The following is a 27,177-nucleotide window of genomic DNA, read 5'->3' as shown; positions in this document are numbered from 1 at the left end:
GGCAGTGTCTTGTTTCTGTGTTACTAGCATCCTCTATGTTTACACTGGTATTTATAGCTCTTCTTTTCTTTGTCCTATAGTAATGCTCCTGAGCTCCTCATCTCCTTGTATAAAAGCTAATCAGTGCAGAAGTATTACTGATACCTAACCCCTTCCCTGAGCTTACAGAGGAAGAAGGAATTCAGCTCCTGAAAGCTGTAAAATAAAAAGCAGGACCACAGCACTGACCAAGAGCAAACCTGGTTTTAATTTACTTATCAGACTAAGTTGATTCCTGTTAAGGAAGTTACTGTAAAAGATTCCTCTTCCACTCAAATTCTGTGACAAGGCTGGTGACCAAAACCGTGTGTTATATCTGGAAACCCTCACTGAGAGCGAAGAAATAAGATGCAATTTGCACACAAATACAAGCTCCTGCACGGCATATTTATGACAAAAAGTACATCAAGGAGGAATCCAAAGGGCTCAATTTTTAGAAAGGCTTAATCCCCTTACAGCAAAGAGGATGTAATTACAGGCATTGCTGTTTGCACTCTCAACTTTTCCATCCTTATTTGCAGCAAAAATTATAGATATTCCTTACTACTATTCCAGAATTAGACTCTTCTGTTTTGCTAATGGTTTGTACATAGTTCAAAATCAATCACTTTTATAATATTCTCTTTATTTTTTTTAATAACAGGAATGTTTGTAATCAATGGAAGCATGATGAACCATAATATTACCATGGTGCTCTTTGCTTCTACTTTAGCCACAATTTGAAATCCCATCTATTTTAGACTTGGGCATTAAAGGTAATCTCATGAGTAGAGATAGGCACTACATAAAAATAGAAACTTATGCTGTAAGATGTTTAACGTAGCCACTTAAAAGCCATATTAACCTGAGCTGTGGTCATGAGCAAGACTTAGAACCTGGGAGATAGAAATGTGAATAAACAAAAAGGGACACTTACCGTGTAACAACATGGGCTCCCAAGAATCCTTACCAGATGCCCCTGCACAGATGCACCATTATTACAGCAAATTTATGAGAGAATGTCCATCTGGGCTGCTTAGTCTGCATGAATTCAAGAAACTTTTGGATCTTCAAGGACTGGATCCACAAGGAGACATATACATTAAACGAGTGTTTGATATCTTTGATCTGAACCAGGTAAACCTTATTCTCTTTTGTTTTGTTTTTTTTTTAATCTCATGCTATTTTTGTTTTGAGTTGTAGTCTGCAGGCTGTTTTTTTGTTCTATCCTCCCAAAACTGCTCTTGTGGACAGGTTTGCCATTAAGGTGCACTAGAAGTGAAAAAGTGAGACTGTGCTTTGAGGGTTTGGATTAGGACTTCTGTTAGTACTTTCTGGGGACACTTAAAAAAATGTCAGGAAACAATTCTTAAAAAAAAAGGTAATTTCCAGTTCACTGGTTATTTTTGTATTCATTGCTTATCCTGTGCTTGTATATATGAAAATGTTGGTGTGCTCAAAGTGAATAAGTTCTTACAACAATGTTAGACAAAGGGGAAATATAGTTGCACATAACTGAAGATGAAGAGTTTATATAAATGCATTTAAGTGGATTTTCTCAGAGTATTATATTGAATGTGTTGCAAAGGGGGAAAGAACTCAGATAAGGAGTTCACACTCAGTGTACCAGTCACAAGACCAAATACTACTGAATGAAGAGGGCAAGAAGTTTCTCCAGCCTATACTTCTAATTTTCCCTCTTTTATACTGCAATAACTACTTATGATTGCAATCAGCTGTCTGTAATGTAGCTGGCTCCCAGACAGACAAGATATATTTTTCTTAGTAGTACAGACAAGGCTGAGGACACAGTCATCTGGTACTTCTGTGTAGCACCCTTTTCTAGGCCTGTCTTGAGCACTGCCACAAGTTTGTAAGGTCCTGGAGCTGGCCACCTTGTACCTCCACTTATTGTGATGCTGAGTGGCCTGGGGCACATGCTCTCCAGTACTATGAAACTTTCATATTCGTTGAGACCTTGAGATTCTGGATTAATGTAAAAGTGGAGGAGAGTGGGATCAAAGCAGGTTAGAGAAAGAGCTGTGGCAGTGGCCAAAGACACTTAAAACAAAATAGGAATCATCTGCTAATTGCTGCTACTCTATTTGGTGTTACAGAGTTGTGTCACTCCTCTGCAGGCTGTCATCACTTGCACACAAAGTGGTTAAGCTGCCAGGCACTAAAACAGCTGCTTTTATGAGAAATAGAGGACAGATGCTTGGAGGGACTTAACAGGCATTTTAAATGTAGGTGGGAGGTATGCTTGGCGTCAGAAAGAGAGAGGCACGAAGAGCTGCAGCAGGACTGTCAGCTGGAGGACACACTGCCTTTTCAGCAAGGCTTTCAGCTGTCCTGAAAGATCTCAGCTGCCCCATCTGTGTGGCTGAACTCTCTTTTACTGCAAACTTTCTTGCTGCATCTTTCTGAACTTTTGTCTTCATCCTTTTGTCTTCCTCAGGCTAAAGAATGGGGTAATGGCCAGGAATTCAGTCTCAGGGGAGAACTAGTTCATCACCCATCCTATTTCAGCACAACTTTCAGGAGCACATCCCTGGGGGACTGTGGAGTAGGGCTCTATAGTCAGCACAGCAGAAAGAATTTCCCTCTGTTGTCTTCTCCCTTGCCTGTATTTTGTAATTCTTGGGGTCACATATACCAGAGTATATGTGTATAGTCAGCACAGCAGAAAGAATTTCCCCCTGTTGTCTTCTCCCCTGTCTGTATTTTGTAATTCTTGGGGTCACATATACCAGAGCAGTGAGGGGTGTCCTGTTTAACTACACAAACTGGGTAGGTTGGAATGAAGTCCCTTCACCAGAGAAGGTCATGTGTGTCCATATGGTGTCTCAGTGTAGCACTCTACCAGTCCCTACAGATATCCTTTCTTTTCAGGGGTCTCACAGCTAGTTTTTCTAAAATATTCAGCTTTCCACGTAATGTGTAGTTGAGCTGTGATTACAGCAAGGACATCCCAACCTGTAGATCAGTTTCCAAGCAAAAATAAAAGTGAGGACATAAACCCCTAGAAAACAGAGTAGAGAAATAGGTATTAAACAGTAGAGCAGCTGGCAATCAAGCTAAAGTGCAGCAAAGCTCAGAAATCTATGCTGATCAATAGCCTGTGAGCATTTGTCAACTTCACTAAAATTTAACCTTAATAAATATATCTAAAAGAACTTAAAGTTAACATCACTGAGATGAAATAAAAATCAATCGTAACAAAAATTAATTTATTTAAACCCCATTATTACAAAAAGGTTACTGAAAATTTGTCATATAACAGTTAAGCATCAAAATAAACAACATGCAAGTAAACAACACTGTACTGAAATCTTTACAATAAAATTACCTTGTTAGAGCTATGGAGTGAAAAACAAGCACTTAATAAAGCTGACAGTGGAGTTTATGTATTATTTATAGTTAAATCTAAAATAACTACTGAAGATCAAGTTCAAGGTTTCTCTTGAATGTGAGCTAAAGAATCTTGAATTTATGACTTATATAATTACTCTCAGCGAATTATGTAGTTTTGCTATGTTATTAATCTGTAAAAAGACACCTCCTCTATACCAACACCTTTGAATTTATCTAGCAACAATCCTGTTAAAAATCACAATTCAAAAGTTAGAATAGGTAAATTTTAACACTGGCTGGTGCCAGGCAGGGGGGGCCACACCCCCTGCAGCAGCTTTAAAGATTGCTTGTAGGATAGATTTAAGTTTGGCTTAAGAAGAGTAATAGGATATAAACACTGAAGGCTGAAACAAAAAGAGATTTAGTTATACAGTGCTAAATAGCTGTAACAAAAAATTCACAGCAAAATATATTGTTAATAAAAACAAGGGACTGGTAATAGAATCAGTTTGACCAGGGCTAGGTGTCCCTCAGGGCCTTAGGTCTGTATCAAGCATCCCCCTGGTAGCTGCTGTTCCCTCCAATGCTTGAAAGTGACTGAAAGGAATAATAGCAGCATGGTAAGAGGTTTTTTTTGACAATTTGTGATAGATTGAAAGCCCATTCAAAACTCATTACATTCAAGTCATCCATACAAATACCAACAAGAATACAGCTGCAAGCCAAACCTTATCATTCCCTGCCTTTCTCTAGGTTGGAGATAAAAAAGTAGTTCAGCTCCCCACTCATGGAAATTAATGCCCAGTGGACAAATGACAGGGAAAGGGACATTTTCACAGAGTAATTTAATGCCATTGTGGTCTCCTCTGGTCTCACAGCAGGCAAATCACTTCATGCCAAAGAGGCAATGGTGCTGTGGCTGTTTGGCTTCTTGGGCTCAGTTATTTCACATGGTAATGTGTGTATGGGCACACCTGTGAGGTATAGGTACATCTGTGAGATACAGGTACAACTGTGAGATAAAGGTACATTTATCTGTGAGATACAGGCACACCTGTGAGTGAAAATTTAACAGGCTAGAAATCCATTTGGATTTAGGTAAAATGTGCCACTTTAAGCTTGCTAAATATGCTGTTTAGTCTGGTGACTGCAGACCTAGCAAAACTACCCCAGCTAAGGAGAAAGAATGCAAATTTCCACACTAAAAGATAAGAAAAACACCTTGAACCTTAAAACAGACAGGGCAGAGTGACCCAGGAGTTCTTTCTGTACTTTCTGACAAAAACTGAGTACAAGTGTAACTAGCTGTAAGTGTAATGTGAAATCAGCAGAATGAATATGCATTAAGCTATTGTGAAATTCTATGCGTATGGAAATTAGTAAGGGTAATAAAAAAGGATGGGCGTTCTCAGAGGTGCACATGGCCATTGAAGGGGAACGAGTCCCCACATGTGAATAAACACACCCATTCCCTACAAATCTTTATTGGAACTGTGGGGTTTGATTTTTCATCCTCATTTCACAGGCAGGGTCTATTTCTGTGTGAGTTTAGCGACAAAGGCTGTGTCTGAAAACCTTTTTCTCAGGAACATACTAAATAAGCACTAACACTTTCTAGTGTGCTTCTTGTACAGACCACCAGTGGTTTCACAACTAAATGACCCTATACACCAGGGACACAGATGTCTTTTAATTTTTTTTTTAAGTTTCTTAAAAACGGGGACTATCATGTGAAGGTTTTTTCAGCCCTTCCTCACCCTTTGTGGGATGCTTTGCTAATAATTAAACATACAAACAAGCAAACAAATAAATATGCTAGTGAACTTTGAAAGCTGTTCTTAATCATTCTTAACAGCATTGAAAAATAAAGGTGCTGAACATTCAGAATTGTAATTGTAAAACTCACTTGCCTTGAGATTATCACATGGAGTGCAGAAGGCAGCATTTCAACAAATGTTTTGTTGATGACTCATACATTAATACTTGTAAGCATTATTTATATAATGACACTGACAGGATAATAAGTGATAAGTTTATCTTTTGCCACAGCTTTCCAGTGAAAACTTTCAAAAATAATGTGTTTATTAAAATTCAAGTGCAACCAAATTTATTTTTTTAAAGGATTTCCTTTCTTAGATTTGAAGAGTCCCTTCTTAGGGAAAAATTATCTCTGTCTTCTTCGCCCTTAAGCTATTTGTAATACAAAAAGGATAACTCTGCAAGCATATACAAACACATTTAATTCTTCCTGCTTTTTTTCCTTCCCTGGTGTCTCAGCCCACTCATAACTGGCAGTCCTAATGATGAATTTTAGAGAGGAAACAGTTATGTTCACCTTATATATCTCAGCAGTTGCCAAGAATACTGATGTATATTTGATTTTCAGTGAGAATATGTATCATATTTCAGTGCTATTATATCCATCAAAATGAGGTTTCACTGATGTTGAAGGAGAAAACATATCTAGAAAAATAATGTCTGGTGTATACATAATACATTGGAAGTGTTATTTGCTCTTAGGCAGAAATAAGGACAAATTCTACAGTCAGCACTGCTACTGTTCAACACTTACTCTGAAATATCTTCTTTCTTTAAATCAGAAACCCAGATCACTGCCATTCATTTCCCATTAGCTTGCAGATAGGTTTTGCCACCACTAAAAATAAAAATTGAGCACAGTGATTGATTGATTGATTGATTGATTGATTGATTGATTGAGTTCTTATGACCTCTGAAGGACAAAATTTGCATAGCCATTTAATAAGTGAAGCAAAGGACTGAAAATGGGATGCTGCTGTTGTAGTTCTCTTACTGCTTCTTTTGGCATTAACTGAAACTAGCTACAGGAATAAGTGTATGTTGCTTTGTAAGAAAATTGGATTTTAAAAGGTATGATTACTGTGGAGAGTAAAGAAGATTAATAGGTATATGGCACTGAGGGAAAATTACCCAAGTTCAAGGATTTTCTGTTAAAATTTATAAAGCATTGGACAGACCACATCAAGAGCACTATTTTCTGCTACTTCTGATCCAGAGATAAAGTTGGTAGATGCACAAAAATGGACACTCCACAACAGTTTTAGAAATATTTAGATAAGGAGCCACTAGCTGATGTCAATCCTTAATCATTTTTCTACTTTGTGTTTTTCGTTTAAAATGTAAAGTAGTTTTCTGATAGAGTTCATCTGACATCATTATACAGATTAGAATGATAAAAAAAAGATTTTAAAATTAATCCATTTAAAACATAAAGAAGAAACTTTTAAAAGGATGTTTGATGTAGAACAGATAATAAGAAATGCAAAAATATGTTACTTCAATAGAACTTTGTTGTGTGTAGGGATGACTACATAGCAATGTAAACTAAATCTCAGGTTAAATCTTTTTTTTTCCTTTTCTCCTGTTTTTTTACTGAAGAATAACTGTTTCCCTTCACTCCTTATACTTTGAACAAAGCTAAGAAGTGTTGGGAGCTAGACCACGTTTCCTTTTTTTTCCTCATCCTCGTTTCTTCCCAACTGTCCTGCTGTGTCTTTATAATTCAAATTATCATGTAGACTTTTCAGCATCTGATTTTGTGTTCTAGATATAAATAAATTTTATCTTCTTTTGGTTATAGGGACATGAATGTGGTTAGCCAAGTACATCTTCAGTATTCTAGTGGAAGGAAATGAGAGCCATTTGGCGATGAAATTCTCTATTAAAGCAGTGGTTGCACCTCATATTCCATGAAAAGCATACCAATGTCCACAGAAAGGTGTCATAATTTTCAGAGGTCTCTTGCTGCTTATTGTAATTTATTCTTCATTTGACTTTCAGCTGTTTTTTCCTTCCACTTTTTCCACCTTAAGAACTGTGTGTGAGAGAGAGAGGAATGTTATTTTCATCTCTATGAAGCATCCAGTCTAGATATTCTAGTGAAGATATTATTTTGTTAAAGACTGCAGGGCCAAACTGAGCAGTTTTTACCTAGCACGATGTGTTAGCTGCTTTCCACATGACCACAGAAGGTATGAAGAGCTCTTAAAAGATTACCAAAACTGACACAATAAAATTGGGTGCAATAGTTAATAGAAAGTAAGGATGACAACCAGAGAAATATTTTCCCAAATTGTCCTGAACTACATTCTTCTTTTGTGTCACGAGTCTCTGAATAATTGAGCAAACATAAGTTCAGCAGCACAGATAAAATTCAGGGATGCCTTCAGCCTGAAATGGCTCCTTGGACACTTTTCTCAGCCTGCTTTAACCAACCAGCTCAGCCAAATCAACAAGGCTGCAGCAGCAACATCTGCATTACACTGTGGGGCCAATAACTATATGAACTGATGCTGCACTGGGGCAGGATGTTTTAGGTTATTCCTTTTCCAGCACTTCCAGTTTTCCCAGAGAAGTCCAACTCTTGCTTTTTCTGATTTTGAAGACTGTCACTCTCATGTCTCCACAACAATAAAAGCCTAGAAAGCTTATTTTTGTTTTATAACAGTCATTGCTATCACAGTGTAGTCAGCAATAAAAGCCTGTATGTCAAAAAATTAATCAGCTTCTAAACCAAGGGCTAGAAAAAATAAGGCTCTAGATATATCTTAGACAGAAAGAATTCTTCTGTCAGAAGTAACAAAAATCTACAGCTCTTACTTCCTGATATATTTGGACATTTTGAAGGTGACATGTAAAAATCCTGTTCCCATTAGTTTCAAACGCAGTCCAACAAAAGCAACAAAAACAAGAAAGCCAAATCATTTACTTCTCCTTAATTTGGAGTAATGTTGCATAAAATTATCTGAAATGTAAAGTAACTAGCCTGATTACTGTAAATGAGGAGGTTAAATTATGCTTTGCTGTCTTCAAGGCAGTACAGTTACCTATTTTTTCTCAGTATGCTTAAGTGCCTTTGAAAGGTGCAGTGCCCTGGTAAAAAATTCCATGTTCTCTGAATATTTCATCTGTTTGCAAATACTACTCTATTTATTTACAGACTATACTAAAGAATGGCTTTATTCTCCTTCTAAGCTGCCTCCCAATATTTTTACATTCAATTTTATATATTGGTTCCAAAAAACAAAAAGAGCATTTTATGAGCTAAAAATTTTAGACCAGAGGTAATTCCCCAGTAGTGACACAGCACCATCAAGCATGGGAGGCCAATTTTTCACATGGGACATTAAAGAAATGCCTGTCTCAGATCTCTGCTACAGCACTGCAGAATTCAGTGGCCTTTTTTGTTCTGTTCTTGGTTTTTTGGGGATTTTTTTGCATTTCGAAAATGGCAATTTGATTTTACAATAAATGTTTCTCTTTAAAATCTAAATTTTAAAATATTCAAATAGAAAAGTGTTATACATTAATACTCAATTGAATTTTCCTTGCATCATACAGCCTTGATGCATAGTTGGTTGGATTAGGTTAGGGTTTCTTTGAAATGTTCATTTAAGTGCAAAATGTTAAACAAATTAACATGTATTCTGCAGCTGCTACTTTGCTTAAGAAACATTTGGAGTATGCCATTATTAGATAACACTGTAATTTTATCACATTATGTGAATAGGCAATGGAAATTAACTTTGGACAATTAATCATAATTATTTTTAAGTATTACTTGTTAAATTATTGTGACGATAAATGAGAAATTAATTTTAATGGGAAACAGTTCAGGAAGGTGCTTCTATTATTCAAAGAAATTTTAAGATTTCTTTTAAGGCATAACTGTCTTTTGTTCTATTTATTTATACACTAATTAAGAATAAAGTTATTATAGTAACAGTCTGCTATAATAATACAAGTAGTTTAGGCAATGATAGTCTATGCATGTGACTTTTAGGAGCTTTCATACATCCCTTGAGATTCACAGAGCAATAGAGATTCACATGCCCAATAGAACATCTTTGCCACTAGAAAAGATGTATGTCTCCACTGTACCTTTGTTGGGGGTTAGGATTTTTCCTTTTGTTTCTTTCTCTCATGGAATTTTGTCCCATGTATTGGCAAGAGACACAAACTGGTACCTCACAGGTATAGAAGAAGGGATTACAGGTGATCCTGCCCCTGATACATCACAGTTGTACTAATTACCAAAAGAACAGCCTTGCCCTCCATGGGTGGCAGCTGTGACTAATAAAGTGTGATAAAAGGGGTGGGTCCCTGGGTCAGGGCATGCCTAGAGGAGGAAGACCTTGAGGAGGTATAGGAGCCCTGAGGAAGAAGCAATGATCCAGAAACAAGCAAAGGAGATTAAAAAAAAAAAAAAAAGGATTAAAAAAAAGGAAGAAAGTTGCTGCTGCAAAAGATCTGCTGTGAGGTCAGTCTGGGTCTGATAGAGTTGGAGCCTGCAGTCATAGCCTGTGGGCAGAGGCAGCAAGGAAATACTTGCAGTCATATTCCAGCAGGATATAGCCAGCAGGCAGAGCCTGACAGAGAAGCCCAACTGTAGGAATTTATTGTAGTCAGAGTCAGGATGGCTAAGCTGTAAAGAAGAATAAACTGGGACCCTTTTCACATTCTTAAATAGGAGTCTGTGTCTTGGCTCACTTCTACCCCTAATGAAAGGTCTGCTGTAACAGAGAGACAAGAGAAATGGCCAAGGTGGAGGAATTCGTGGAAGAGATGAACAGCACGGTAATGATCCTGACAAGGTCAGGTGCCCATGTTGTGGGCTCTGGAAGAGCTAGGGCCATCTCAATACACCACCTTCACTACAATGATTAATGCCATGGACATCTGAGAGACACTCTGTTCCACTGCCACCAGGCTCAGGAATTAGAGTATGATCAGTGGCCTGATGCAGACTCATGGCTCTGCTTTGATTTAGGACCTTAAAGAGGAGATTAGGGAGGTGAGGAAGAACAGAATGGCACCAGTGCAAGTCACAGTCCCCAATATCAGAGCCTGATGTGCCCCACCTAGGGCGAGGGGTACTCCACTTGAGCTGAGATGTGGTTCTTCCTGTGTGACTACGGGGAAGACATGGGAAGGTGGGATGGGAAATCTGATTCTGTCCTGGCAGCATGAGTGTGTGACTTCAAAGGGGAAAACACTAACTGAGGGAGTGCCACTAAAGTGAAGGCAGCCTCAGGTATAACAGAAGGGAGGATGACCTGTCAGATCCCCTGCCACTTATGCCCAGGAAGAAAATTATAACCAAGGCTAGAGGGGCCCTGACTCTAGCCAGGGAGAGGCACGGAAAAACCGGATCTTTTGGACAGTGTGGATCCTATGGCCTGGCACATCAGAGCCACAAAAATGACACCTTAGCTGATACTGGTGCACAGTGTACTCTGATACCATTGGGACATGTGGGGGCAGAACCTGTTTCCATTGCCGGGGTGACAGGGGGATCGCAGCAATTGGCCCTGTTGGGAGCCGAGGTGAGCCTGACTGGGAAGGAGTGGCAGAAACATCCTATTGTGACTGGCCCAGAGGCCCCGTGTGTTCTGGGCATAGACTTCCTCTGGAATGGCTATTACAGACACCCAAAGGGACTCAGGAGGGCTTTTGGCATAGCTGCTGTAGAGGCAGAGGACATTAAAGCATTGAACACCTTTCCTGGACTATCAGAGAACCCGTCTGCAGTAGGACTCCTGAGAGTGGAAGAGCAACAAGGACCAATTGCCACTTCAACTGTGCGCAGTATCAAACGAATCAGGATGCCATGATCCCCATCCACAAAATGATCCGTGAACTAGAGAACCAAGGAGTAGTCAGCAAAACCCACTCACCCTTCAACAGTCCCATTTAGTTGTGTGCAAGCCTGACAGAGAATGGACATTGACTGTGGACTATCGTGGTTAAATGAAGTGATTCCACTGCTGAGCGCTGCTGTGCCAGACATGCTGGAGCTCCATCATGAGCTGGAGTCCAAGGCAGCAAAGTGGTACGCCGCTGCTGACATTGCTGAAGCATTTTTCTCCATTCCTCTGGCAGCAGAATGCAGCCCTCAGTTTCCTTTCACCTAGAGGGTTGTGCAGTACACCTGGAACCGACTGCCCCAGGGGTGGAAACACAGCCCCACCATCTGCCATGGACTGATCCAGGCTGCAATGGAAAAGGGTGAGGCTCTGGAACATCTGCAGTACATCAATGACATCATTGTGTGGGGGAACACAGAAATGTTTGAGAAGGGAGAGTAAATCATTCAAATCCTCCTGGAAGCTGGCTTCACCATCAAGAAGAGCAAAGTTAAAGGAACTGCAAGAGATTTTATTTTTCACAAGTGAGAGATCCAGTTCCTGGGAGTAAAGTGGTAAAATGGATGGCATCAGATTCCCACCAAGGTCATCAATAAGACCACCCCCAATGTCTCCACCGACCAGCAAGAAGGAAACACAAGCTTTCCTAGGTGCCATACGTTTTTGGAGAATGCACATTCCTGAGCACAGCCAGATTGTGAGCCCTCTCTACCTGGTCACCTGCAAAAAGAACGATTTCCACTGGGGCTCTGAGCAGCAACAAGCCTTTGCCTGGATCAAACAGGAGATCACTCATGTGGTATGCTTTGGCTGTGTCAGGACAGGACCAGAGGTGAAGAATGTGCTCTACTCTGCTGCTGGGAACAATGGCTTGTCCTGGAGCCTTTGGCAGAAGGTGCCTGAGGAGACCCAGGGCTTCTGGAGCCAAAGGTACAGAGGGTCCGAAGCCAGCACTGTGGTGATAATACAGACTTCTGCCATAATAATTTGTCATCACCAACTAAAAGCCTACATTACTGTTAAAATCATCACTTGCTTAATGCAAATACAGTTGAATTCTTGACTGTAGGATTTAACATCATGAGTTTTGAGTTATGATCAAAACATTTTAGACCACGTGAGGAAGAAGTGACTGTGGCCATAACTACACGGAAGGGGACGTGCCTGGCAGCTGAGAGAAGGCTGGTTGGGATTCTGGTTCTGCCTGTTGTTGTTTGCTAGTTTGTCTTGTTATACATACTAGTACAGAACTGTTATTCCTTTTCCCATATCCCTGCCTGAAACCCCCCTGAATTTCAAAGTTATAATAATTTGGAGGGAAGGGGGTCAAATTTCTTCCCGCTTTCCTAGGGAGACATCTTTCTTTCAAACCAAGACAACTTTTCCTGGAGGCTTGTCCTGCTATGTTTTTGCATTTGTAAAACAAGAAAAATCCGCTAGGATTATCAGCAATTTGCTGAAAAATGTGAAGTTGTCATGGCTGCATTTTTCAGTGGTTTTCCTCTCTTGCCTACTGCTTTAATTTGGGAAAGATATTCCTAAAACCTGGAAAGACTCAAAATTAGGAGTGCAGAAAGTTAAACCCCAGCATCCAGGAAAGGATGGCAGAGGGCTTGTCTTTTCAGTACAGCTTTCCTGGGCAGAGGGCCCAGCCTGGTGACTTCCCTGTCTTCTTTAGCAATCTTGAAAGAAAATTGTCTATGATGGCAAGCAGTTAGGGGGTAGTTGTTAATTTTAAAGAAAAAAAATTGTTTGTCATCTTAATATTTTGGATTTTACCAGGGTAGCCTACAAGTCTGAGAGCCAGGACACATAGCTGGCTCTGCATTTCCAACTTCTCCAATGCAAATGTCCTGGTAATTTTCAAGTCCCCAAACCTTGCAGGTCCTCTTCATCTAGGCAAAGCAGAACCTTGTGTAACAGCCTGGTCAATACAGCTTCATCCCTTTACATAACAGTGAGAATGCAATGATTACAAAAACGGCTTAACAATCTGCAGCTCCTAATTCCCTGCTTTGTTCTTCATCCTTATTAAAAAATCTTTGCTTGCTGAGGTCTCCCGCACCCCATGACAAATGCCAGCACTACTTAAAAAACTTGTGAGTCTGGCCAAGCCCAAACTCCAATATAAGATCCTAGGGAAGTATCAAAGTAACACAGTTACGAGCAGCTCTTAATTTCTTCAATAATTGCATATGCAACCTCTAAAGAACAGAAAATACTCATAAGCAAAAACGAATCGAGGATGGTTGGACTCAATGATCTTTGAGGCCTTTTCCAACCAACACGATTCTATAATTCTTTGATTCCATGAAATGGGGGAAGAAGAAAGGGAGTGAAATGAATCCTCCTTTAGGTTTCTGGGGGCAGAGAAAGCAGTGCTATATTTGAAATTGGACCCAGAGAGAAAGAAAGAAGCACATAGGATTAGCTATAAATTTCACAGTTATTCTGAGCTGTTTGACCCATGCCTCCTCCCTCTCCCTTAAGAGGTTTAAGGACTATTCTGAAAGACAGGCGGCTGGGAAAGAAGGTGGCTTAATGACCTAAGCCCTAGGTCTGAAATACCTGGGCCATCTATGTTTGAACACTTATTAATCCTGAGAAACAATTTGAGCTATTCTCCTGCTGTCAGATTGAGATTAGAGATTTTTCAGGAACAAATTTTGGAAACAAGGCACTGCTTATTTTGTGTAGACTGTGGTAGAGCCCACAGTGGTTCAAGTAGGATGATAAGCTCACTCACCCTGGGGTTTTCAGGGACAGAAATTGTCCCTTCCCACATGCATGGCCTCAGCATGTGGTGTGAGATGGATGACTATCCCTGTAGGGGATCCCTGCCACTGCCAGAAAATCACTCTCAGGAAAGAGCTAGGCAGCCAAAACACCACGTTCAGCTCACGCTGGCACAGCCTTGGATAACTGTGCTGTTTCAGATCAGCTGTGTATTCATAGCCAACAAGTCAATTATTTTTAATCTCTACTACAGTTTGAAGCCCTAAGAGTTTTTTAAGGATCTGTGAAGATTAGCAGTGCTGTTCTGGGAGCCAGTAATGCCCTCCTACAACTCCAGGGTTGGGGTATTTATGGCCTTTGTATAATGTGGCAGTCCTGCCCTGCCCAGCTCTGCTCCAGGAGACACACATCTCTGTCCTCACCAAATAATGGTGAGCAGCCTCCAGTAAAGGTACATAGACTGACAGCCTGAAGCAAAAACCTCTCATAAAATCATAAAAGGACAAAATTAAATTTCTTTTTCCTCAGCAGATCCAGTAGCTAATGAAAAACTGAAACGGGCTCTGGGCCTTAGGCACTCAAAAATGATAGTGCCCTGAGGACCAATTTCATACCATCAGCGAGCTCTATTTCCATTTTTGGAGCCTCTTTTTGTCTTTGTTGTGTGAATCAATCTGTTGCAAGTGGCATAAAAAATCACTCATCAGCAAAAGCAAAACAAGTTACAAAAGCACAGTATCACAGGGCACAGACACATGTATGACCCTAAAGCATCCTTAAACTTCTAGTTCATCCAGTCAAGCTGTTAAAAGAATAGAAAATAGGGCTACATTTTTATTAAGCCTACTATGTACAGAAATACAGGAGAGTTTGGGGCATGTAAAAGAAGATCTGAACCCATTCTTCTGGCCAGTGTCTCCAGGCCACTCCTCAGAAGCACATTAGGAGAGTTCTGTCCTTCTATTTTGCACCACACCCAGAAGGGTACCCTGGGACCTGACTCCACATGCCTCTGTTCATTTGGGCAGGGGAGGGTGCAGGACTTCACCATCCCTACAGGTGCCCATGGCAATGAAGGCACAGCCAGCACCATGCAGACATAGAAAAGAAACCTTCATACACCCAAATTTGTCTTGTCTCCCAACCTGATGAATAAGCAGGTTTCACTAGAATGAATTCCATTTAATAAAAATATTACAAATATTTGACAGAGTTAAACACCAAAAGTAAATAATTTATATCTTCCACCGCTGGTAATCAGTTCTGCTTATTATGTTGTTGGGCATTATTTAAAAATTTATTTTATTATTCTTACAGTAGCCCTTTGCTTGTGAATTAATGACTTCCTAACAGGCACCAGATACATTGCTGTGCATGCTGCAGAGAGGTGTTTCACAGAGCCCAGAGACACATAAGGACCTACCTAGATACTTGTATTGAGAATTATTATAGAACAGCAGATGGGTAAATCAGCACAGCAGTATTCTTTTAATAACATCATAACACATTTATTGCATTGTTTGTTATACTCACAGAACCACAGGATGATCTTCATAGGTTAATGTTATGATGCTTTTCACTGTTTAATGTAGTGTTTTGAGATGCTACTGTAAAAAGTGCAGTATTTATCTTAGAAAGTTCTGTATATGTGCAACAAGATCACTGTAGCCTTCTGTATACCATAAATGTTTTCTTTTTTACCTACAATTGTACGCTTTCTGGTGTAGAAAGGAAAACATTACATTTCTCATCAATGCTTTTATGAAATGCTTCTGGTTCCACATCAAGTAGACAAACGTGTCTAAGTCTTCTCAGTATTTCTGTTCCTGAGAAATAGAAACCAGCTGCTAGCTGCCATGTCACCAGCAGTTTTCACACAACTGCAGAAAGTGTCAAGGGCTTTCCTGACAACTACAATTTCTCCCAGATGTTTTTCAGAGGTGGGAGTTTTTTGACCGTGGTCTTCAGTCCCTTCCTGTTTGGGACAGGCCATAGAATCCACCAGATCAGAATTACACACCCAAACACATTAGACTGGTTTTTACATTCATTGTCCAGACTCCTGATATTTAGTCAGAGCAACAATAGTGACACCAAGATGCAAATAGAAAGAAAACAAAAAAAAATTTTCCAAAATCCCAAGTGAAATGTAAGGGAGTAAGAAGAAAATTAATCTTGTCATGGACATCCAGCAATCCTTAAATTAATCTGTAGTTGCAATAAGCAGTATGAAATGCAGTAAAAAAGCAGCAATGTGAAATGCATTTAACCGCATTCTTAATAGATATATCAAATCAGATGATAGAAATGCAATCAGCAAAATACATTTTGACCTCCAGTAAAATACTTTATGAGATCCTTCTTGAAATAATACTTGTAAAATGGAAATTAAAACCAGTGTGCCAAAAAGAAGATTAAGTTTGTAGTGCGTGATATGTCATCTTTGGTTAAGCATCTGCTTTTAATACTGGGCCTAATTTTGTTTGAAAATTATGTGTAGTTACTGTCAAAATTAATTTAAAGAGTGGTTGAGTGGTGTCTTTGCTGCATTTGCTTGTGACAGCAATTAGAGTAAAGCAAGCAACCACCAGAGAACCTGCAGAAGGTCTGTGAAGCAATGGTCAGTCTGCATGACTTATGCACACACCATTTCTGCATGAGGGCTGAATCCAGTGTGTTTGAATGCATTGGAACTATCTCTTAGGTGCCACTCTGCTGCTCAGCCTTGCACAGAAATCAAAACAAACACTACAAGGGACTCCCAGGAGCTCTGACCCAGATCAGTACAATGAGGGTACAGTTGTGAGGAATCTAAAAGGAAAATGAAGAAAAAAAAGAAGAGGGTGGACTCCTATTTAAAAAAAAAAATCCAGTCTTTGAGAACATATATTCACTTCCACAATCTATTGTGATTGAACCTAGGCAAGTAGATATGTGGAGATGGCTTTAGGCATTTTGGTTCCTTTTCAATGGAAGGTTGGTCAGAAGAGCTCTCAACTTCAGTGTATTCTAGCCCTCATAAATTCCTGTTTGTGGTCATTCTTTGCATGCTCACACGTTTGGTTCCCTGTCACAAGAATATACTGATAGTGCCTGGAGGGCTTCAAAAGACATGGAAGTTGTGGCACTTAGGGATACAGTTTAGTGAGGGACTTAGTTGTGGGTTAATTCTTGGACCTGGTGACCTTGAGGGTCTTTTCCAACCGAAATGATTTTAGGATTCTGATTTTGGCATTGAGTCACACTGCATCCTTACAGGTCTTCTTTTCCTGTAGTTCAATATTGAGGATTGATTAATGCCTGCTGATTGTGAACCTCAACTGGCAAGACATCTGCTGATATACGACAATAAAACTAACATGCTAAACCTACTGGATATTCATCCAACCTTCTCCTTTCAGTCAAAGGCCATCTGAAACTTTCCAAACAAGTCTTTCCAAGGTTTTCTGAGCAATTGGATTCTGACCAATTGGATTCTGATCACAAGACTAAATTTATCAGCTGTTAATTCTTTTTGTATGCTCATGAGAAACAGTTGGAGCAAGTAGGATCCAAATTCAGCAACTGTGTCTTCCATCCTAACCACATTTCTACAGAAACAGAAGAACCTGACTATGGTGTAGTCTGTAGCTTGAACAAAGCAGTAAGAAAATAATGAATCTGAAATCAATCTGAAATGCTGTCTCCCTATGAATACTCCCAATCCTCAATATTTAGAGACTGGTTTAGGCCTTGAAGCCTTTGTATCTCATGCAAAATGTTTGTCAGAAATACTTGGTTTTTATTTGGATAAACCACAGTAGTTAGGGTTCATGCCAGAGTATTGGTTACAATTTTAAAACACTTATTACATGATCTCTCAGATTAATAACACCTGGAACAGCTCTGGAAATCATACATAGTTCTGCAGTATAGATGTAAACAACTTCACTGTAGATATCTCATTAGTACCAAACCAGATATCCCAAACTCCTATTTTTCACATGGCAGTGTGCCACAAAACTGGTTTTTTTTCCTTTTAAAGGCTGTCAATAACAATTGCTCAGAACAGACTTGCCCCTCACCTCCACAATGGCCAGATTTCAGGGGAAAACAAAACTGTCCTTCCTAATACCTCTTCCTATAGCTCTTCCAGTTGAGCACATCCTTTCATCCTTTTTTAATTCCATAGATTTCTATGTGAAGGTGCTTCATAAATCAATGTGTATTGTAGGGACTTTGATGACCTGTTTCTGTGCAATTGCCAGAAAGAACAGGAAAACCAATGTTGTTAAATAGGTGTGTTTTTTCCTCTCCCTCTCTCTCTCTCTTAGGACGGATTTATAGACTTCTTGGAGTTCATAGCTGCAATAAATTTGGTTATACGAGGGAAAATTGACCAAAAATTGAAATGGTATTTCAAGCTATACGATGCTGATGGAAATGGATGCATTGACAAAAAAGAACTATTAAGCATATTCAGGGTAAGTAAGTTATGACCAATAGCAAGAGCATTTGATACAGTGCATTGCCCCTGAAACAGTTCTAGATCATGTGCTGTAAATGGATTGTCAGTACTTTATCTAATGTTTTATGGCTGTAAAACCAGAATTAACAGTGGCTAGTAGTGACAGACCTGACATTAGTTTCGTCCTTATTGAACACATCTAAGTAGTATTTTAATTTAAACCATAGTTCTACAGATAAAGTACTTTACTGAAAGTGAAATGCTGTAGAAACAGTAGAGACATTACTGTGATAAACTGTACTATAAGGCAGGGTAAGACAGTAGCAGCATAATGAACAAAACAGATGGTTACAAGTATATGTGCCAGTCTATTGTGGAAAACTGGCTTCTCAAACTGATCTTGCAGCAAGAAAAATGTAGATGTCATCAAAATATTACAATATTTTAATTTTTTGAAAGGCTTTTAGATTTGTTCACTACAAATGCCATTATCCCCATTTTAAAACTAAGTCACAGAAATATAAGTTTACTATTAAATCACGCAGTGATATTCAGATAAAAATACTTCCAAAATTTTGCAGAAAATGGGTCCACTTTAAACCCATAAAACCAAAGAAGTGCAATTCTTTCTTTAAAATTATCTTCATAATTTTCAACTTGCTGTAATGAAATAACGTTGTGCTCTTCATTAGGTGCTGTCATCCAAAAGGTGTGTTAAGGCTCCTAATAAATATATATGGCTCAATACTGCTCCCTAAATGTACAGGACTCACTACAGACCAAAATTTTTCAGCAGGGAGCACCAAAACTAAATAGAGTTTAATGCCATAACAAACAAGGAACATACTTTTCCTGGATTCTGCACTACTGCTGGTGCCAAGCCAGCTGCTGCTAGAGACTTTAAACAGCTGCTGCCAAAACTGAAAGGAACTGGAGCCAGATGGAGCTACCAGGTCAAACAAATAAAGCTGATCACCTAAAGAGCAGCTTTCTAAAGACAGAAGGAGAAGCTGAATCTTCCAGATTTCTCCTTTGAGGTTAATGAAATCTTTCTTTCACCAATATTCACCATTAATTTTCACCCAGAGCCAACGAGTCAGCAGTGTTTTCTCTGGTGCTTTGTCTGAAATGAGAATTAAAATTAAAATCCTTTCAATGTTAAGAATATTTCTTTTTTAACTTACCTGGTTTTAAAACCAGTTTATATCTCTGTGTGTTTCCATCTTTTTTGGAGCATAAGAACTTTAACTTAAACCTGCCTAAGTCATTGACCTAGACTAGATTAAAAATGGTGGGCCCAAAAAGAAAAAAAGAACAAACAGGCTTAAAGCCATTAAGGGTGCCCGGCTTATAATAAGTATCAGTAAAGAAGGGTTTGTCCAAAAACATGTATCATATCTGAGACATTAATTTTGAAACACAGAAGTGCTATTAAAATGAAATCTCTCTCTACAGCTATGCAAACTATGGACCAGCATATCACTACCAACCATCAAAACTCCTTCCAGATCACCATGCACCCTTTCAACACCCAGTATTTTACTATTTAAGGGGTTTCTGTGGTAGTCAGTGACACAAATACTTCAGGAACCACTGCTTTACTCTTGGCACTGCAATAAATTTAACTGTGGAAGGGATACAACTTTCTACTGAAGACTGCAGGAGGGTCAAACATATAAAACACCAAAAGTACCTAAAGTATGAATTAGTAATATAACAAGTTTATGTAACTATTTTTGTAAAATTATTGCTGCTTTTTGAAACAGACAGAAATCTGGGGCATTTGGACGGGGCATTTTTATTATTTTATTTGATCAAGAATTCTAGATCAGTGCTGAATAGGTTTAACTTACATTGTTTTAAAATATGATATAATATTTGGAAAGAGACACCAGAAGAAACAAGTGGCACATACACTGACTTATCTTACACAACACAGTTCACCTCAAGATAATTCAAGTGCAGAAAAACAAATTCTATAATGTGCCCATTATGTAATATATGTGCATGTTTATATATGCACATATTTTCCCAGTAAATTTGACACAATTTTGTAAAAACATATATTTGTGCCTTTACTCCAAATATTGACTCCTTTTGCCACCAAAAAAAAACCACCAAAAACAAATAAACAAAACACACCAAAGAAAAAAAAAGTAGAGGGGATTCTTCTGGTTTTCTTAACTTCTCTGGAGAACAAGCAAAATGCCAACTTCCAGGACTGTTGCTCTGACTTTATTTGTGATTACTAAATTAAACATGTCTTAATAGAAAAATGACTTAGGCTTTCTCTGCATGTGCTTTCAGATGGGAAAAACAATACTGCATTTAAATCACACAGACCAAAGGGCACTCTCTATAGGCATGGAACTCTCTAGGGCCAGATAAAAATGCTGATGTGGAATCGAAAGTGAATTACAGAGCAGAGGTGCCATAGGGTTATTCAGACCTTCAGAGATATGCAAATTAGGCTGTAATCTCTAGGCTGTGTTATGTTAATTAAATTTCCAGTCCTTATTACTGAGGACTTACTTGAAGTAGCTATTTATTTAGTGATTTTTGAAAGGGTTTGTGAACTAAAGAGTTGCACTTCAAGTACTGCTTCTGCCAGTGTATTGTTTTCACAGCTTGATGGGAAAAACTGTGAAAGAACTTTCTGTGTTTCTGCCCTCAGGCAATCCAGGCTATTAATGGCTACACCAACATGAGTGCTGAAGAGTTCACAAACATGATATTTCAGAAGATAGATGTGAACAATGACGGTAAGGATCTAGGTTTGGTTGGATTGGCAGGGACTCCTCTGCAAGAAAGGATTTGAACATGCAGCTGAAGGATGACTGGTTTAGATAACTGAAAGCCCAAATCTGCTCTTCTTTGCCCTTATTTTACTCCAGTTTACAGTGGGGTGTAAGTCAACTGACAAAGGAATCACATGCAGTAATTGCATGCAGTAAAAACAGCTCCTGTGCCGTTCATCCAAAATGCCAGTTCTCACGTTGCACAGCAAAATGAAAGCATGATTGGTAGTGGGGAAGTTATATTTGTGTTGGTATAATCTATTTTAAATCCTTAAAGAAAAAAATCAAATGGGTTGCATGGTTGCACATGCTCTAGCATGTTCTAAAGACTGGTGAGCATGTTGGATGTTCCTTGAAAGCTGACTGTCAACACGTGCTAAGACACATGCTCCTGGTTTTTCCTCAAGATACTAAATTAAGCCAATTGGGTCTTGCACTTGGAAATTACAATTTCATTTCACTGCTTCAGAGTTGTTTCTAATTGAAAATTTGTTCTGGATGAATGTCCCCCCTCATATTTCTAATCATGAAGATACTCCTTCCACTGGCAACTATGTTTTACAGCAATTGCTGAAATCACTGATAAATTAGGAACATTAGGAAAGCTAAAAAGAGCAAAGTCAGGTCACAGACAGGAATTTTGGGCAGTTTGGCAAAGGGAGGGGCATTTTTATGGTCTTATTTAGTGCACTGAGGTTACTCTTTTTAAAAATATGTTTGCAATAGATAATCAGAGTATAAACAGAGGTCTTGCGATGCATGTGGAGGATGCTTTGTGTAGGATTTTTTTAACCCACCTCCTTGGTCTACTCTTTGCTGAAGACAAATTATGAACAGAGTCCAAATAACACAGCCAAAATCTAACCCAAATTCTATGATTATTCACTGCTTTGACCATACATTTACTGGCAAGTAATAATTGTATCTGAGCTAGGCCATAATTTGTGTCATACATTTTAGCAAGGAAAATCTGAAATATGACGTATTCAGGATTATCTTCATAGGGGTTCAGTTTCAAACTGTTTTCCATAGTTTCTTAGTTTTAAAATTGTTGGAAAGCAACAGGACTAGCTCGACCTGAGGAATGGGCCAAGTTTCACCAAGTTTAGCTTCAACTGTACTACCTCCCTGTAGCTTATTAAAGAAAAGTGCAAACAGACAAATAAATTGCAAAGTCGTTTTCACATTTTTCAAATGCTGATCGTTTTCCTTTTTCATGTCAGATGAAGTTTCCAAGGCTGCCATGGACACAAAACAAGACATAAAAAAAAATCCCTACAGGGAGTACTTAAACCTGAAAATAGCCAAAAGTCAGCATGCTAAGCATTCGCCAGACATAGACATGACTGGAATTGCTGCTCCCCTGCACCATGGGCCTTAACTCATCCAGCTATTTTCCTCTTTGCCTGGCCCTTGTCATTTCTAATTTTACTGAGAAATCATTAATTGTTGTGAATTTAACAAGAAGCTTTAAACCATTCTCAGAGGAAACAATCTGGCTCTTCTTATTAAACCAAGATTTATTTCTCCTCTTAAGGTAAAATGGTATCACTGGAATAACCCCTAGACAGAGAACTGTGGACATTTCTGTGTACTATACACAGACACATGCCTAGAACTGGCCTGTGTTGGCAGGGAAAAGAGCAGGAAAAAAGGAAGAACATTAAAAAGCATTCCTACTCTTCAATAAAAGAGATTTTATTGTTGTCTTGAAACTTTGAAGTTATTAGCTGATTTTGACATGAGCCCAAAAAAAAAAAAATCACACTCTAAAGGGCCATTTCAGTTCCTTGAAAGAATTTATCTATCAAACCACTTAGCTGATTTTTTTTTCCCTACATCTGATAATGACTCTAAATAATCCTAGTAGTCAACACAGGGACTATGACTACTAATCCTTAGCAAATCACACCCTAATCTCTTCTAAAACCAGCTCTAAGATAGAGTCCAGTTAGCTTAGTGAGAAGTGCCCAGTACATCCAAATTCAGCCCTGATACAGGCTTCATTAGAGCCCCTTTACACACATTGATGAGCACTTATAGTTGTCTCAGACTTCAGTGTTTGACCTGTTTTTACAGAAAAACACATGAGAGAGGAACTGACTGATGCAAAGTGAGAAATCCTTAGCAAATACTCTACCTGCATTTGCTTATCAGCAACTTTCATAAGTGATTCAATTTGGCATGAGTGGTCTTTTGCTCACTAGAGAGATTGCTGTTTCTCAGCTTCTAAAGACTATCTGACTTTCATTTAGGGGAACTGACTTTAGAAGAGTTTATCAATGGTGTGGAAAAAGACGAGGACCTAATGGAATTAATTACGAAAAGTTTTGACCTTTCCAACGTACTCAAAGTCATACAGAACGGCAGGAGAAACAGCGTCTGAAGGACCCAGTCATGGAGGTGATCTCTGTCTCATCATTTCAAGGAAGATAATATTTGATATATTCAGAGAACCTGAAGATGTCAAAGCCTGCCCGGGCAATACTGAGCAGCCTTCTCCAGGAGTAACAATTTTCAATCTTTCAATATCTCCTTTTATTTTCTTTATTCTTTCCCTTGCTAATGAAAACCAACAACTTTTTCCTGCATATAATAGAAAAGATATTTGATGCAGTAAAAGTAACCTATTTGATCTCTATGAACATGTTGTGGTCAAATCCTGGCTAGCTGCTCACTCATTCCACTCTAGTGGGATGGAAAAGAGAATTGGAAGAGTGAAAGTGGGATAAAGACAGTTTAATACGGAAAGAAAATGTGTGCAAGCAAAGCAAAGCAAGGAATTCATTCAGCATTTCCCACAGGCAGGAAGATGTTCAGCTATCTCCACGGAAAGCATGGATCCATCAAGCATAAGGGTGACTTGAGAAGACAAATGCCATCACTTTGAACATCCTCTCCCTTCCTTCTTCTCAGCCAGTTTTATATGCAGAACATGACTCCACACAGTGTGGGACATCCCTGTGGTCGTTTGGGGACAGCTGTCCTGGCTCTGTCCCCTCACAGCTCCTTGTGCACCCCCAGCCCACTCGGTGGTGGGGTGGGTGAGAGGCAGAAAAGGACTTGTCACTGTGCAAGTGCTTCTCAGAAGTAATGAAAACACCTTTGTATTATCAATATTCTCTTGGTCACAAACCCAAAGCACAGTCTCCTACCAGGTACTATGAAGAAAATTACCACTGTCTAAACTGAAAACAGCACCTTCTCTTCTGTTCAGACTAATCAATACAATAATGAAAATAATGTAAACTGAAACTTTTCTAGAAGACACGAAGTTAAGAATTTTTTTCTTTTAATAATATGTTCTTTAACCTACTATCTAAAGTGTGGACACAAACTTTTAGGTAGGACTGTGTTCTATCCACATGAATTAAGAACTAAGCCTGCTTTGTATTAACCTAACATTTGCTCTAATAAGTACTCAAAATTGGATTAAGTTATCTGGGAAACACTTCAGCTAGCTTAATATTCCCAATATGTGTATCCTACTTAACAAGCTCTCTACTACACTTGATTTTATTGCATTTGTTAATTAAAATAATGTGATATTTTGATGTTTTTTCCAGTTCTCTCAAATTAACCTTTTCTAAAAGTCTTGAAATTAAATTTTGTTGTCTTTGTAAAGCAAATAGTAGCAAAACCCAAATCATTTTGTAAGCACTCCCAGAGATTTGTGTCCTTTGACTTGTATGTCCTCCTTTGCAAAAAAAAATGTTTTTCTGGGCTCTTTGCCATGGCTGTATGAAACAAAAGGTAAGAGAAATAGGGTCACTTGTACTCCTCCAAAACAGACAACCTTTTTTCTGACTAATTTAGGTATCTTTGCCCTGCCCAGATACCTGGGTGAAAGCTTTTAGCAATGGAACATAGAAGAATATGCAACATGCATCACTTGACATTATAAACAATTCCGACATTATAGCTCTGACATTTGAACCTTTTACATCCTTAATAAAAATAAATAAATAAATAAAATGATGTATGAGATTGCTGGGGCTTTGAATTTTAAGTTCTTGTATTTATTCATCTTTGACACATACATATGTCACTGTCAGCTTTCTCACAACCAGACTTCAGAAAGTTACTGTTCTTCGTCTGATGCTTTTGTATTTAAAGCCTGTGAGGGTGGTGTCTTACAGAACTGGCTTTATAATATTTAAAATAAAATGGTCCAGTCTAAGCAGCTTGGGTATAGGGAAACAGTTATATTTGGGGTTTTTGTTTTTAAACTAATAGTTTAAAAGTGTTTTGTTGAAAAGTTTAATAGTATAAAAGTTTAAAAGTAATAGACTTCCAAAAATAATGACTATCTATATACAACGACTCTTTTTTTTATACGTGGATTTTTTAAAGAGTATTTCCAGTTAAATTTGCCTAATTTTTCTGTATAACTGTAATTGTATGATGTCAATTACCAATTCTGAGAGATTTCTGTGTTGCATTATAAAACAATGTATGTAAGGAAATTCTTGGCCATATTTTGTTAGACTAAATTAGGAAAGTGTAGCTGAAATGCTCATTTCCCACACTAATTTAAAATCCTTTAGCAGAAACCAGTGTAACTAAGATGCAAGTATCTGTGTACTTTAATGTAAACACTGTGGCACATAATTTCAAAAATTATTTATCTACAGTAACTCCACATGTTGGTGACTATACCTAAGATTTTTACTGTGCTTAAAAACAACACTGTATTTAAACAATAACTTGAGTTCCTAAACCATCTGGCTCCAGTTTGAAATTAAGGCCTGAATTTTTTGTCACATTTCAAGCTGTTTACAGAAACTCACGTCCTGTGCAGAATACTGGAGATGCTAGGAGGGAGGGCTGGATGGAGTCAGAGAACACCCAAAAACAATCCCAATTCCCTCAGCCATTCCCCTGGAAGATGGGACCCATCCCTTTAATTATCTTGGTGACTCTCCTCTGGGCTCACTGATTGTTCATGTCTTTTTTCCTATTCTCACTGTTCTGGTCTCCTTGTTGCTGAGGTGAGTTTTTCCCTCTCTCCAGATCCTTCCTGCTTTCTTCTGCTTGTCCAAAGTACAAAGTTAGCAAGAGGGAAACAGACCCTGAGAACAAGCAGGAGGGGACAGATAAAAATGGCTTTTTGACATCTGGGGAGTAGCTTTGTGACAGAGAAAACTTTTTACTTACGTATGTGCTACTCGTGCTGCTTGGTTTAATCTCTTTCATTTCTGCTTTGCATTAACATTCAAGGCACACTGAGAAGAAGAATCTTCCTTTTTACTGAAGAGATATAATCAAGCATCCTTTCCTAGATATCTAAAACAGAGACATCTGGAAATGAGAGCCATGGTGCAAGGAGGCCTTGTGACACTATTCTCATGACAAGGCTCTATAATCACTGAGAAACATTTCACGTGTTGTGGTAATTTGCAGTAAAAACTGCCACAGATGGTGTTAGTTAACTTCTGTGGAGTCTGTGAGATTAGTATTTGGCTAGGAGTCTGTCTTCACATGTTTCTGTGATACTGAAAAGAGCGCAGAGATCGAGCAGCCCAAATAAGCAAAATTTTTCTTAAAGGAGATTTTGTTGAGGCTCAGTATCACAACAACCTCCATAGTAATCTGGGAACCAGATATAGTGAGCTGCATAAATCCAGTTCTAACTTCCTCTCTATAAATAATCCTACTATATATCTGTAAATGATTCCTGATCGGCTGCTGCTTCTCCACACGCTGCTAATCCATGTAATCCTTTAAAACACAGAAGAAAAAGGTACAATCCTTTCACTAGCAGCTCCTTTGCTCCCTCCCAGCACCCATCTCCTTGCTGAGATGGTCTTAACCTCCCACTTCACAGTATAGGTCTTTTTTGACCTTACCAAACATCCTCTAATCACAGAGGAATGTCTAAGCAAATAAATGTTAACCTCATGTATCATAAGAGTAAGGCAGAAAATGTACTACTTTTGTTTTCTTTCTGAATTATTTGATTTAATTGTGCCAAAAAGCAAAGTGAATCTTTAACTGAGCATATTGGGTCAAGTTACAGGGAGCACGACATTCATCTTGTCAAAGCAACACAGTAAGCAGCCATGCAGCTCAGAGTTACACAATAGGCATTGGGGTGCTGGATGATGGGAGGGATCGTGGTGTAACAGTGTAGGCTGGG

General features: G+C 38.7%; 1 protein-coding gene across 2 annotated transcripts in view; it reads left to right on the top strand.

Moving 5' to 3' along the window:
• The window catches only part of GUCA1C (guanylate cyclase activator 1C), a 33,829-nt gene extending 10,150 nt beyond the window's left edge, over window positions 1–23,679 (top strand). Inside the window, exons 1-4 of one of the 2 annotated variants that reach the window (XM_041718849.2) lie at window positions 883–1,155; window positions 18,107–18,256; window positions 20,915–21,002; window positions 23,294–23,679. In XM_041718849.2, coding sequence (XP_041574783.2) covers window positions 967–1,155; window positions 18,107–18,256; window positions 20,915–21,002; window positions 23,294–23,424 — 558 coding nt within the window. In that variant the 5' untranslated portion in view covers window positions 883–966 and the 3' untranslated portion in view covers window positions 23,425–23,679. Of the gene's footprint in view, window positions 1–882; window positions 1,156–18,106; window positions 18,257–20,914; window positions 21,003–23,293 lie in introns of those variants that run through there. The other variant, XM_072936412.1, reaches the window with a different exon arrangement.
• The last annotated feature ends 3,498 nt before the right edge of the window (window positions 23,680–27,177 follow it).

The sequence above is a fragment of the Taeniopygia guttata genome, chromosome 1, assembly GCF_048771995.1.
Source record: "Taeniopygia guttata chromosome 1, bTaeGut7.mat, whole genome shotgun sequence".
Lineage (NCBI taxonomy): Eukaryota > Metazoa > Chordata > Aves > Passeriformes > Estrildidae > Taeniopygia > Taeniopygia guttata.
This window is presented reverse-complemented; position numbering and strand designations above follow the sequence as displayed.